Source organism: Camelus dromedarius, chromosome 3, assembly GCF_036321535.1.
Source record: "Camelus dromedarius isolate mCamDro1 chromosome 3, mCamDro1.pat, whole genome shotgun sequence".
NCBI classification, from domain to species: Eukaryota; Metazoa; Chordata; class Mammalia; order Artiodactyla; family Camelidae; genus Camelus; species Camelus dromedarius.
The window spans coordinates 114816662-114831628 of record NC_087438.1 but is presented as its reverse complement, the minus strand read 5'-3'; the positions used below and the strand labels follow the sequence as shown (position 1 = coordinate 114831628).

The 14967-nt window shown below is 35.7% G+C and overlaps 1 protein-coding gene across 1 annotated transcript; it reads right to left on the bottom strand.

Annotated features, from left to right (window-relative positions):
* Nucleotides 1–10141: 10141 nt before the first annotated feature.
* On the bottom strand, nucleotides 10142–11112 carry LOC105093519 (olfactory receptor 2AK2-like). Its single transcript, XM_010985394.2, is given in 1 exon segment — nucleotides 10142–11112. A coding segment is annotated over 1 exon segment (945 nt). The 3' UTR covers nucleotides 10142–10167.
* Between the last annotated feature and the right edge of the window lie 3855 nt (nucleotides 11113–14967).

Here is a 14967-nt window from a genome sequence, read left to right as displayed (position 1 = left end):
TTTTTTTTTGGTTCCACATATAAGTGACATCGTGGCATTTTTCTTTCTTTTTCTGGGTTACTTCATTTAGAATGACAATCTCCAGATGCATCCATGTTGCTGCAAATGGCATTATTTTATTCTTTTTTATGGCTGAGTAGTATTCCATTGTATATGTATACCACAGCTTCTTTATCCAGTCATCTGTCAATGGACAGCTAGGTTATTTTCTTGTTTTGGCTATTGTAAATTGTGCATTGGGGTGCATATATCTTTTCAAATTAGACTTCCCTCCAGGTATATTCCCAAGAGTGGGATTGCTGGATCATATGGTAAGTTTATTTTTCATTTTTTAAGGAATGTCCATATTGTTTTCCATAACAGCTACACCAAACTACATTCCCACCAACAGTGTAGGAGGGTTCCCTTTTCTGCACACCCTCTGCAGCATTTATCATGTATGTATTTTTTAATGACCATTCTGACTGGTGTGAGATAATACCTCATTGTTTTTTATTTGTATTTCCCTGATAATTAGTAATATTGAACATTTTTTCACGTACCTGTTGGCCATTTGAATGTCTTCATTGGAGAAACTTTTTTTTAAGTCTTCTGCCTATTTTTGATTGGGTTTTTTGTTTATTTACTGTTGAGTTGTATGAGCTGTTTTTATATTCTGGAAATTAAGCTCTTGTCAGTAGCATCATTTGTAAATATTCTCTCCTATGCCAAAGGTTGGCTTTTTGTTTTGCTTATGATTTCCTTTGCTGTGCAAAAGCTAGTAAGTTTAATTAAGTTCCATTTGTTTATTTTTGCTTTTATTTCTATTGCCTGGGTATATTGCCCTAGGAGAACATTGCCAAGATGTATGTCAGAAAATGTTTTGCCTATGTTTTCTTCTAGGAGGTTTATATTAGGGTTTTGTTTTGTTTTGTTTTGTTTTGTTTGTTTGTTTGTTTTAACATAGGAGCATCCCTGTGTAGACTCTGCATGTCTAATACTTTTTATTGCAAGTGTTGATTTAGTATGGATGTTTGCCACATCTTTCCTCCGTGTGTGCTGGCTGTTATCTCTTGATTGGGTGTGTGGTTGGGGTTGTATGACCAGAGTCTGCCCTGGTTGTTTAGTGGAAACTCCTCTTTGCTCTGTGGGTGTTACAGCCCTGACAAGGCCCAGGTCTGCCCCTCTGTTGTTGGCATAAAGGCTTCCAGACCTGTTTCTGGACTACAGTAATTGGGGGGCAGGAATGGAGCACTTCTACTGGAAAAGGATCCACTTAGTATTCCTCTGCAGGAGATGTCCACCAGAGAGCGTCTTCTGTGGTGTCACATGTCACTTGTTTGGCAGGCTTACATGGTACAATCTGATGTTTCTGCCCTTGTCCATGTCTCAGCCATGGGGATGTCAGTAACCTGCCTCGTTGTTTCTCAGGTTCTGTGCCCACACAGCCACCCATGCAGATCTGCTGACACCAGCTTCTAGGACCCACTGTAGTGCACATGCAGTCACGCACCTGGATCTGCCATGAGCCACAGTGTCAGCCCAGATCCCAGTCCTACATCTGCATTCACAGGTTGGCATCCAGAGGCCTGGCCTGTTTGTGGATAACCTAGTGTCTATTCTGTGTCTATAACCCATTCTGTGACCAATTTATTCTAACACGGGAATCTTAAACTCAGTAGGTGGTTAAACTAACATGTTTTAAGTGCTTAATTCATGTGCATCAATTTTTGTGCCTTTTGGCTTCTCGTATTCCCATTAGCAGTAGCCTTCACCTCAAGTACGCCTTAACATACCATTAGTAACCAAAGAGAGGTTTCCGCAGACTGGTCAAGAGAAGGCCTTGTGCGCACGCAAGCAGTTTCCATGGAACTGGGAATTAGGGAAAAGATAAAATCAGAAGACTCCAAATAATGCTGACTGCAGACGGATTCAGAGCAAAAGCTGGACTATATAGCTGCTGCCAGCAATCCCCAACATGGAATATAGAGGCAAGAAATGGAGTTTCCAATAAAATGAGGAATTGCAGACTAAACTATCAATTGTTTCTAATTATGGAACTGACTAGAAATCCAATTAGATTGGAAGCTCAATGCAAAAAAAAAAAACCAAAAAAAAGTGGAGCTCAGAACCAAGGGTAACTTAGCCATCTCCCAGGGAAACAGTGAGAAAGACAGAAAGCTGAAAAGGGTTTGTGGGCACCACACCTGTGCGTCTCATTGTTCCTGAGGCCATTACCACTGTCCTTCAGATCACATCACCGCCACCAAGTCAGTTAATACACAAAACTCTACTGAGTATATTTGAAATTCTAATTGGCTTTATTCAATGGTTCATGAATCTGGCAACATCCAATCTAACAAGTAGAAGGGAGTCTGAGAAAGTTGTACAGAGTGGCACACTTTTGTAGGCAGAGAAAGGGTAAAAATGTTATCCCAGCAAAGAGTGCATTGTTTCAGGCAAAGTTACCCTTTGGAAGAAGGTGCAGATCTACCAGGCAGATTCTCGCATTAGTGCTGCCAGGTAATTCCAGACTGATTCGTTAAGATTACATTTCTTTGAGAGGCTGAAACTGCAATTAGGTTTGGTATTAAGTCTCTGTTTGATGACATGGGCTTGCCATAAGTAACTCCATTTTGGGCCTTTTGTCTTTTTTTTTTTTTTTTAAATAACAAAAATTAGCTAGAAAGCTATGGAAAGTTAGGACATTAAGTACAGGAAGTAATGAGAAAAAATGATATGTAAGAGACACAGTTAAAATGATTTCATGATAGTTTGGCTTTGCGAAAATGAGAAAAGAGTTGAGATTAAGCTCAGAGGTCTCATTGGTCCCAATGTATGACACATATGCATTGGTTTCCCCTGCAAAGTAGTAAGTACTCAGGAAATATTTAATGACTGATAAGTCATTTGTTCCAAGAAGCAACTGTCTTTTTCTGCCTCCAAATTTTAATCACAAATAAAATGTATTGTGAGTTGACCTAAATTTTAAGACTGATGACTCCAAAGGCATGTATATATTAATCAAATCAAAAAGCTTAAGTTAGCTTCAATATCAGATATCTGTTCAGTACTGAATAGTTCCCGGATCACATAAACCTAAAATTTATTCTGGCCAGTTTCTTTTAGATTTCTGAGTATTTTTAAAAGTACTTAATTTCCTTTATGCCAATTAAATTAAGCTTTTTTTTTCACATTAATTTTGGCAATGCCATATATTTACAACACACATACAGATATACACAAACACAAAGAAACAGAGACTTCATGGATCCCATTCCAAAATTTCAGCCACGAACCAGGTACAACAATGTAAAACGAATCAGTTAACAAAAGAGGTTGGATTCAAATTGGATTCTGACAGATGGAACAAATAAAGATCACCTGTCTAGACTTTTCACTAACATTTGTGGAAAAGACACTTAAGATTTCCATTGGTCCTTGACAAGTCAAATTCCAAATTCCCTACCCTCTTTGGTGAAATTTTTATTTTAAAAAGATGGGAGAGATAAGGGTTCCAGGAGAAAAACCACGTAGAACATTTGCATGTCAAAGATATAGGAGGAGAAAGGCACGTTCCTTCTAGGATGACGTTGTTCCCTGAAGGCCAAGAAAAAAAAATCCAAAATGCTCACAAGCCTCTAAGCTAAGTAGGGAAGGTTCTTGGGATGGTAAAAAGATTTATGGGCTTCGGATTATTTCTGGACTCACACCTCTGGCACTGCGAAGACTAGATTTGTAAAACAAGAATAGTTTTTTTTCCTCAAACAACTGAGTGACCACCTCAATGATATCAAAGGACTGACACACACAGTCACATATATTTGAATGATTTATTTTCTCTCATTTAACTTAGCAGAGGGGGCCTCCTCTCAAAACTTGTATCAGACCCAATACCAGCTACAGTCAGTTTAGGCAGACCCGTGGCCTCTCGTTTTGGTAATCTATTTACACATACTTGTGACAATCCCCCCCCTGGGTTTCAGAGAATCTCTAATTATGGCCCTCAGTTTAGCCTTTGATCTGAAGTTCTTGCTTACAGCCACATGTGATCCCATTTCTAACAGTAGCCTGATGATTTTCAGCCCACGTTTTAGTCAATCTTATTCCTACCCCGTAGACACCTTTGACTTGAATTTCATCCTAGGTACACAGAGTGGAGGCACTTGTGGTCTTATGAGTCTCTGGGCCTGTCCACTCCAAGGCGAAGAGATATTGGGAGTCTGGTTGCAGGGGAATTCAAAAGAAAGCATCCTTTAGGTCGAGCACTGTGAACTAGTTTGCATTCTCTGGGATTTGGGTCAATATAGGGTGTGGACCCTGGAGTATTAGGTAAACTGGGACGACTGCCTCATTAACTGCTCTCAGGTCTTGGACAAACCTGACTTCTCCTTTCTTTTTTTTTTTTTTTTATGGCAGAATGGGGATAATATATGGAGTTCTGCGGGGTCACAACAGCCCATATTTTAATAACTTGGTTATTACAATTTGGATGCCTTGTTGGGCCTTGGGTCTCAAGAGGGACTGTTTTTCCATGGGTAACCAGCATTGTATTTTAACAATATCTGAACTGGGGGCACATAAGTAGCTCTACCAGGGACCTCAGTGTCCCAAACAGAGAAGTCCTTTCACCATTTAAGTCCAGCAGAGATTTGGGGCTGGGGCAGGCAGCAGCGTGGGCAGGCTTGCTCACAGGGTCTGCAGGCATGTGAGCTTGATGTTTGGGTCTACATTAAAATTGTGTGCTCACTTGACTTTCTTTTCTCCAGGGGAGAGATCTAAAGAAGAGGAAATGGGGGATGGATACACCTCAAGTGGTAGAGTGCATATTTAGCAAGCATGAGGCCCTGAGTTCAATCTCAAGTATCGCCTGTAAAATCAATCAATCAATCAATCAATCAACTTATGCTCCCACCAAAAAATAAAATAAATTAAAAAAAAAAAAAAAGAAGAAGAAGAAGAGGAAAAACCTGTCCCGTGAGTCATGGTACTAGGTAAAGAGTGACTCAGGTAGAGTAAAAAGCTCCTTCCTACCTTCTTCAATGCATCTTTTCCAATTTCAGAGTTCCACTTGAGTCTATAAACTCTCCTCTGTAAAAGCATGTTTTTGAATGAACGATTATTTATATTCATGTTTCTTTGAAGGGATTCAGGCTGGAATCTTCTATTCCACCATCTTACTGACACCATAACCATGTGTGAACAGATCAAGACGGCCCTGTGTTCAGTCAAAGAAGCACTGAGCAAGTCCCTCACAGACCACCAAATGCCAGCAAATGCAGATAAAAATTGGATTCTGAAATGCCCCTGTAATCTGAGTGCACTGAAAAGAGGTGGGTGTTGTGGGCTTTTGAATGATGGCCATTCTGACTGGTGCGAAGTGACGCCTCATTGTAGTTTTGATTTGCATTTCTCTGAATTAGTGACATTGAACATTTTTTCATGTGCCTGTTGACCATTTGTATGTTTTCATTGGAGAATTGCTTATTTAGGTCTTCTGCCCATTTTCAAATTAGGTTATTTGCTTTTTTCTTAAACTGTATGAGCTGTTTATATATTCTGAAAATTAAGACCTTGTCAATCTCTTCTTTTGCAAATATTTTCTCTCTTTCCATAGACTGTTGTTTTGTTTTGCCCATAGTTTGTTCTCTGTGCAAAAACTTATAAATTTTAATTAGGTCCTATTTGTTTATTCTTCCTTTTAATTCTACTTCCTGTGTAGCCTGCCCTAGGAGAACATTGCCAAGATTTATGTCAGAGAATGTTTTGCCTATGTTTTCTTCTAGGAGGTTTATAGTACCTTGTCTTATGTTTAAGTCTTTAAGCTGTACTGAGTTTATTTTCATGTATGGTGTGTGGGGGTATTCTAATGTCATTGATTTATACGCAACTGTCCAATTTTCCCAACACTATTTGCTGAAGAAACTGTGTTTACTCCGTTGTATATTCTTGCCTCCTTTGTCAAAGAATAATTGACCAAAAGCCTGTGGGTTTATTTCTGAGCTCTCTATTCTGTTCCATTGATCCATATGTCTGTTTTGTTTCAATACCAAGTAGTTTTGATTTTTGTAGCTCTGTAGTATTGTCTGAAGTCTAGAAAGTTTATTCCTCCAGCTTCATTTTTTTCTCTTCAGTATTGCTTTGGCAATCCTGTGTCTTTTAGGTTTCATATAGATCTCACTGTGGTTTTGATTTGCATTTCTCTAATAATGAGTGATATTGAGCATCTTTTCATGTGGCTGTTGGTCATCTGGATGTCTTCTTTGGAGAGAGGTCTATTAAGATCTTCTGCCAATATTTTGATTGAGTTGCTTGTTTTTGATATTAAGGTGTATGAGCAGTTTGTATACTTTTGATATTAGTCCTTTGTTGGTCACATCATTTGCAAACATTTTTTCCCATTCTGTAGGTTGTCTTTCTGTTTTGTTGATGGTATCCTTCACTGTGTAAAAGCTTTTAAGCTTAATTAGATTCCATTTGTTTATTTTTGCTTTTATTTCCATTAATCTAGGAACTGGTTAAAAATGTGTTTCTGTGATTTGTGTCAAATAATGTTCAGCCTATGTTTTCCTCTGGGAGTTGTATAGTATTGGTCTTACATTTAGGTCTTTATTCCATGTTGAGTGTGTTTTTGCACATGGTGGTAGAGAACGTTCTAATTTCAGTCTTTTACAGGTAGCTGTCTGGTTTTCCCAGCACCCCTTGTTGAGGAGACTTCCTTTTTTCCATTGTATATTCTTGTCCACCTTGTTGTAGATTAATTGACCATAAATATGTGGGTTTATTTCTGGATTTTCCTGTTCCACTGATTTTCATTTCTATTTCTGTGCCAGTACCATATTGTTTTGATTACTGTAGCTTTGTAGTATAGTCTGAAGTTAGGGAGCATAATTCTGTCAGTTCTATTCTCCTTTTTCAGGACTGATTTAGCTATTTGGGGTCTTTTGTGTTTCCAGACAAATTTTAACATTCTTTTCCAGCTCTGTGAAAAATGTCACTGGTAATTTGTTAGAGATTGTATTGAATCTGTATATTGCCTTAGACAGTATGGCCATTTTAACAATATGATTCTTCCAGTCCGAGAAGACATACATCTTTCCATCTATTTTCTTCCAGTCCGAGAAGACATACATCTTTCCATCTGTTTATGTCATCTTCAATTTCTTTCATCAGTGTCTTATAGTTTTTGGAGTACAGATCCTTTACCTCCTTGAGTATGTTTATTCCTAAGTATTTTATTCTCTTTTGTGTGATGGTAAATGGAATCGTTTCCTTAATTTCCTTTTCTGCTACTTTGTTGTTAGAGTATAGAAATGCAACTGATTTCTGTGTATTAATTGTGTATCCTGCAACTTTACCAGATTCATTGATGAGCTCTAGCAGATTTCTGGTCACTTCTTTAAGGTTTTCTATGTATAATATCATATCATCTGTGAAAAGTGACAGTTTTACTTCTTGTTTTCTGATTTGGATTCCCTTTATATCTTTTTCTTCTCTGATTGCTAAGGCTAGGACTTCCAAAAGTATATTGAATAAGAGTGGCAAGAGTGGGCATCCTTGTCTTGTTCCTGATCATAGAGGAAATGCTTTCAGCTTTTCACCATTAAGTATAAAGTGAATTGTGGGTTTGTTATATATGGTCTTTATTATATTGAGGTATGTTCTGTCTATGTCACTTTTTAGATAGTTTTTTTCATAAATAGATGCTGAGTTTTATCAAAAGCTTTCTCTGCAGCTACTGAGATGATCATATGGTTCTTATTCTTCAGTTTGTTAATGTGGTGTATCATACTGATTAATTTGCAGATACTGAAAAATTCTTGCATCCATGGGATAAATCCCACTTGATCACAGTATATGATCCTTTTAATGTATTGTTGCAGTCAATTTGCTAGTATTTTGTTGAGGATTTTTGCATCTATAGTCATAGGTGATATTGGTCTATAATTTTCTTTTTTTGTGATATATTTGTCTGGGTTTGTTATCAGGGTAATGGTGGCCACATAGAATGAGCTCAGAAGTGTTCCTTTCTCTGCAAATTTTTTGGAATAGTTTGAGAAGGATAGGTACTAATTCTTCTCTAAATGTTTGGTACAATTCACCTGTGAAACCACCTGGTCCTGGACTTCTGTTTATAGGGAGTTTTTAAATTACTGATTCAATTTCAGTACTGGTGATTGGTCTATTAATATTTTCTGTTTCTTCCTGACTTAGTCTTGGCAAAGTGTACTTTCTAAGAAATTGGCCATTTCTTCTAGGTTTTCCTTTTTGTTGGCGTCTAGTTATGATCCCTTGTATTTCTGTGGTGTCAGTTGCGTCGTTTCCTTTTTCATTTCTGATTTAATTAAATTGGGCCCCCTCCTTCTTTTTCCTGATGAGTCTGACTAAAGCTTTATCAATTTTGTTTATCTTTTCGAAGAACCAGCTTTTAGTTTCATTGATCTTTTCTGTTTTTTTAATCTCTATTTCATTTATTTCTGCTCTGATCTTTATGGTTTATTTTCTTCTACTAACTTTTTTTAAATTGAAGCACAGTCAGTTACAATGTGTCAATATCTGGTGTGCAACACAATGTCCATGTCATGCATATACATACATGTATTCATTTTCATAGTCTTCTTCATTAAAGGCTATTACAAGATATTGAATATAGTTCCCTCTGTTATACAGAATAAACTTTTTTTAAAATCTATTTTTATATGTAGTGGCTAACATTTGCAAAACTCAAATTCCCAAATTTGTCCCTTACCACCCCCTTTCCCTGATAACCATAAGATTATTTGCTATGTCTGGGAGTCTTGTTTCTGTTTTGTAGAGGCGTTCATAGTGTTTATTTTCCTTTTTTTTTTTTTTTTTTTTTTTTAGATTCCGCATTTGAGTGATATCTTATGTTATTTTTCTTTCTATTTCTGGCTTACTTCACTTAGAATGATGATCTCTAGGTCCATCCATGTTGCTATAAATTTCATTATTTTATTCTTTTTTATGGCTGAGTAGTATTCCATTGTATAAATATACCACTTCTTTATCCGGTCATCTTCATCTTTTGATAGACATTTAGTTTGTTTCCACTATTGTAAACAGTGTTGCTATGAACACTGAGGTGCATGTGTCTTTTCAAATTAGAGCTCCCTCTGGATATATACCCAGGAGTGGGATTGCTGAATCATATGGTAAGTTTGTTGACAAAATGAAAATAAAATATACAAAATGGGAGAAATATTTGCAAGTACTATGAATGATAAGTGGTAAATATCCAAAATATATAAAAAGCTCATACAATTCTATATCAAAAAAAAAAAAAGTGAGTAGAAGACATGAATAGACATTTTTCCCAAGAAGACATTCATATGGCTAGTGGGTACATGAAAAACATATTCAACATGACTAAATATTAGAGCGATGCAGATCAAAACAACAGTGAGGTATCACTTAACACTTCTCAGAATGGCTATCATCTACATGTCTACAAATTACAAATGAGGTATGGAACTAGCCTAAGTGTCTGTTAATCTGTTAATGGATGAATGAGAAAGTGTATATATATATAATGGAATATTACTCAGTCATAAGAAAAAAAGGGAAGTCCCGCCATTTGCAATAACATCGATGGACCTGGAGGGCCTTATGCTAAGATAAGCCAGAGAAAGAAAGAAAAATACTGTAGAATATTACTTATATGTGAAATCTAAAAGAGCTGAACTGATAGAAACAATAGAGCAGTGGTTATAAGGAGACTGTGGGGCAGTTAGGGAAATTGGAGAGCTGTTGGTCAAAGGGTACACATTTGCACCAAGAAGATGAGTAAGTTCTGGAGCTCTGATGCACATGATTGTGATATATACTATAAATGCCTAAGGGAAAATATCTTGAGTTTTTCCACCATAAAATAAAATGATAATTATATGATGCGATGGAGGTATTAGCTAATGCTATGTTGGTAATTCTAATATTTAAATGTATTAAATTGATACATTTAACACATTTACACATCAAACTTACACAATGTTATGCACCAATTGTATCCTAATCAAAATATTAGACCGAAAACAAAAAGACCATTATTACTCCATTTATTTCATAGACACTTCTTGGAATATACATGTATGCAGTATTTTTAGAGTTCATATATTTCCAAACACAAGCTTTTTAAGTTGTTTGATCTCAACCAGTAAGAGGTTCTTGCAGTCAAATTTTCTGTACAAATATACATAGTCCTATCAGTCTCCTCAAGGCCCCGATGACTTCTTTATTCCTCAGGCTGTAGATAAATGGGTTCAGAAGAGGTGTGATGATGGTGTAAAACACCGCTACCACCTTATCCTGTTCAGGGGAATGCATGGAGTGTGGCGTTGTATAAGTGGAGAGAGTGGTCATGTAGAACAGACTTGCCACAAGCAGGTGAGAGGAACAGGTGGAAATAGCTTTTGTCTGTCCTTTTCCTGAACTCATCTGGAAAACCACAGTGAGCACACAGGCATAGGAAGTCAGAATTGCCATGAATGGTAACAACAGAATAATAAGTCCACTCAGGATTACTGTATATTCATACTCGGAAATGTCCTGACACACCAATGGCACCAGGGATGGAATTTCACAGAAGAAGTGGTTGATGAGTCAAGATGGACAGAAAGGAAGTTGAAATATATATACTGTAGGTATTAAAGAGCTCAGAGAACTACTGGTCCATGCACACGTGACCATGAACCAACAGATCCTCTTGCTCATGAGCACAGGGTAACGTAAAGGATGACAGATGGCCACGTAGCGATCATAAGACATGAACCCAAGAAGAAGGGCTTCAGTTCTGCCAAGGACCAAGAACACAAATGTCTGAATCTCACAGCCTAGAAAAGTAATGGTCTTACTATTGGACAGAAAGTTAACTGCCATCTTGGGCACAGTGGTGGAGATGTACATCATGTCGATGAAAGAGAGCTGACTGAGGAGAAAGTACATTGGAGTGTGGAGTCTGGGGTCCAGTCGAATGAGAAGAATCAGTGTGATGTTCCCCATCAGAGCCACTGAAAACAGGATGGCGATGGCAACGAAGAGGAAAGAGTCCATTGGACCATACTGGAAAAGACCGAGAAGTGTAAAATCTGTTTCAACCGTTTGATTTCCTGTTTTCATGTCTTAAATAAAAAATACAAAAGCAAATATTTAAAAACTCCATGTAACAATACTGACTTCTCTTAAAGAGAGAAAGGTGATAATGATCACTTACAAGAGAACTTTCTTGAATCACCTTAGGTGAATAGATCACCCTCTATTCAATACACCAAATCTGTATTTATTAAATAATAGCCACTTAACAAATTATGAAATAAAGAAAAAAGGCATTTACTGAAAGTAAAACTAAACATACTGAAAACAAAAATCAGATAAGCATTGAGATGATTTGTCAACATAAATGATTTTCCTCCTTTGTAAGTATCTTCAAGGTAACACACTGGAGCTGTAGTATCTTGTTATGAACATACTCTTCTACTTAATTCACCTATAAAAATAATAAAATTTCCATGACAGATTTGGTCAAATATATTATAATTTTTTAATATTTATTGTGTTTCTCCATTTTGAATTTATATTGGCTATGAATTGGAATAAAGAGTATAATAAATTAATTAGTATTTATTCCTCCCTGTGAATGTAGAAGACATTTAATCCATTGAGGAAAAAAATATGCCAGACATTAGGAAAAACCTGAGAATGATTTAATAAAATATAAACTTAAAACTTACTAATTTAACTTTGCCTCGAGTAGCACAGTAAAAATTATTGAATGATTGATTCAAAGCTAACAAATTTAATTTTTTTTCACCTTTTCTTTTCTGACACAACCTGGCCTTTGTGTATTTCCAGAAAAATAAAAAATAATGTCTTAACTAGAAGCCCCTTGATTTAAAAATATTCAATAAAATTACACAAAAATATTAAATGTTCTTAGCATTTATTGTGTATCCGTATTATGGGCACAACACACTCAGAGTTTCTGAAACTCTCCATATGAGCCAAACTGACTTTCTCCATCAAAAGTTTACAGCTATTCTAGATCAAGACCACGGATGACTGCCAGGCTGTCTACATAAGGAAATGGGAGGGATGAGGCAAAGTAAGCAAGCCGACTAACATAGACAGATGTGTTACAGTAACAGGCTGTTATAGTGAGAAATAATAAGGGTAATAGTGATCTTTGGACAAAAAGGTTTTAATAACGGTGAGTAAAGTGAGAAACCATAGGACAGTTTGAGAAAAGCTTGGAAGGTCTTAAAAATATGTCATAATGAATACAAGAACTCACGTACAACTTCTTTCCAGTTTCTTAAATTATCATGAAATATGTCAGATCAGAAAAAGAAACTCATATATAATGATGATATTAACCTAAAAGGAGAAACAATAAAATACTTCAGATTTATCTAAAATTAGCTGCCTATGTAAAACTGCATTTACACACAAAATAAAATACCTCCCATGGTCAATTGCAAAATGTATAACAAGACGGAAGTATATGTTAAGGAGGTACCTGTAGCCACCTTGTAAATTTGAGAGCACACGCTGATGGTGGTAAATGGGGCAGAAGGATAGAAAATTCCCATGGGAGACCTCCTAAGCCAGAAATGTCAGAGAGCCTAAAAATTACTGGATCAGAGTCACTGCTTTATAGCCTTCTCTCTCTCTCCTTCAGAATCCAAACTCTTATGGTTTGAACCTAGCTGTGTTGTTTAATATTGACAGAAGAATTTTAAGTTGAGCTATGCATGAAGGAAACAATACTTAGTAAAAGGTTACCACTTAGTTCTCAATCAAGATAGGGAATGAGAAAATTACTGAGAGGTTAGTTCAAATTTGAAAGGGTTAAATAAGCCTCCTTATAAAACTATTGCAAACAAAGAGAAAAAATTCAAAATATTTTCAACAACACTAGCCAACATTGATACCAAAATATGACAACGGCAAGAATTGTTGAAATTACTGCTGAATACGCACATCTAAATACAATTATGCCAAGCAGAACTCCGTGATGTAGCATAAAGTTATATATATAAAATCATCCAGGTTGATATAAAACAAAGACAAGCCCTACTAAAAATTGCACAACAATATGTTAAGTAAGATATTATACACTTTAATGTACTCGAAAGTAATTTGATCTAATTGAAACCAAATCTTAATAAATTAAACAGGCTTATCATTATATATAATGATAAAGAACAGCATTTATATCCAAAACAGTAAACACAGTGATACAAAGTAAAAATGATTACTTGTTTAATTCAGAAAAAAAAAATCCAGGGAGCATTATAACATTAATATAATACCGCTTTTAATATCCTAGGCCAGGAAATAAGATGAAATAAAATGGTAATCCCAGAGAAAGACAAAGCTAATATTTGTTTTGTGAAAATTACTAAAACTAGTAATATTCCTATATACTATCATTCTCTTCCTAGTAGTCTAAAATACTTTCAGATTACTAATAACAAATAATGAGAATTAAATATAATAATGCATATGTTTATAATAAGACTGGCTTTTTTAAAATAGAGACAATAGCAAATATTGCTTTTGATTTAAGGAATAAAATACATATTATCGAATAACATTTCTTAGTAAACCAATTCATGGAAATCTATCCTAAGATGAAATTTTCACCAGAGATAGATTATTAAAATTGTGGAAAATTGGGCCTGATACAGGTGTCTTACTACTTTCAGAGAGTAGGTTACGGATGTTCAGGGCTTAATCAGAACCTTTACACATAAGACAACTTTTTTTTTTAATTTTTTTAAACATTTTTTATCGATTTATAATCATTTTACAATGTTGTGTCAAATTCCAGTGTAGAGCACAATTTTTCAGTTATACATGAACATATATATATTCATTGTCACATTTTTTTCTCTGTGAGCTAAGACAACTTTTAGAAAGTGTCATTACCAAGCTACCTCCCTTCAGCTCTGACTTGTTTTTGACTAACTGACATCCTAATCACACTCAATTCCCCATGATTTCATTCATATTGAATATACTCTAAATTTCTGTCCTGTTTAAAACATGTATTTTTTATTCTCTTAATTGCTTTCCAAGAAGGACAGAATTCTTAGACTTTTTGCTAAGCATGTAGAAAGTTACCAACCAGGTTTCACTCACCTCAGATGCCAAAGATAATATATAAATGCAGTTAAAATATGGTTTTAAAACAAAATCAGAACCTTTGGCAGGGAGAGAGGAAGAAATGTTAACCTTTCTGTTCACTATGGTGGATTTGAGAACTAATTTCCTATTATTAGCTACATAAACAGAAAATCACAAATTTCCACCTAAACAAGTTTATGAAAGAAGCAATTAAATTTTTCACTTATTTCTGCATTACACAAGCTCTTCAAATTCTTAGATTCCCCCACGTATATTTTTGAATTGTCGCCCTCCAACTTACCCTTGAGTTTTGACTCCTGTTCTTATTAAAAATCTTTATTGTAGAGTTAATTTAAAGGTATCAATAGCTGACTCCAGGAGGTAGAACAAGGGAAAAGGGCAGAAGTGAAAGCCATGGATATAGAAAATATGTTACATTCTCAGTATTTACAGGCAGCAATAAAATAACGTCTCAACAAACGGAAGTGTTAGTAACAGCTAAATTGCTATGGAGCCATGCTACTTACAAAACATTTTATTTACTAGAACTGCCATTCTCACCATGCATTTGTATTTTTTAAATAGTTTACCTATTTTACATATTTCATCATTCCCCAAATATTGTTGCATAGCATTATGCCCTAAATTTAACACAAAAACTTGAAGATAAAATAAGGAAGAAAAAGATGTATTCCCCATTCCAATCAGGAATACAAGGATGCCCAAAGGTCATACTCTCTCAGGTACAGGATACACAAGACTATTGAAACCCAGCCCTAGCTCACTGCACCAAGCTACTCCTCAACCCCTTTGCCCGCGTAACCTTGAGTTGATTCAAATTCAATA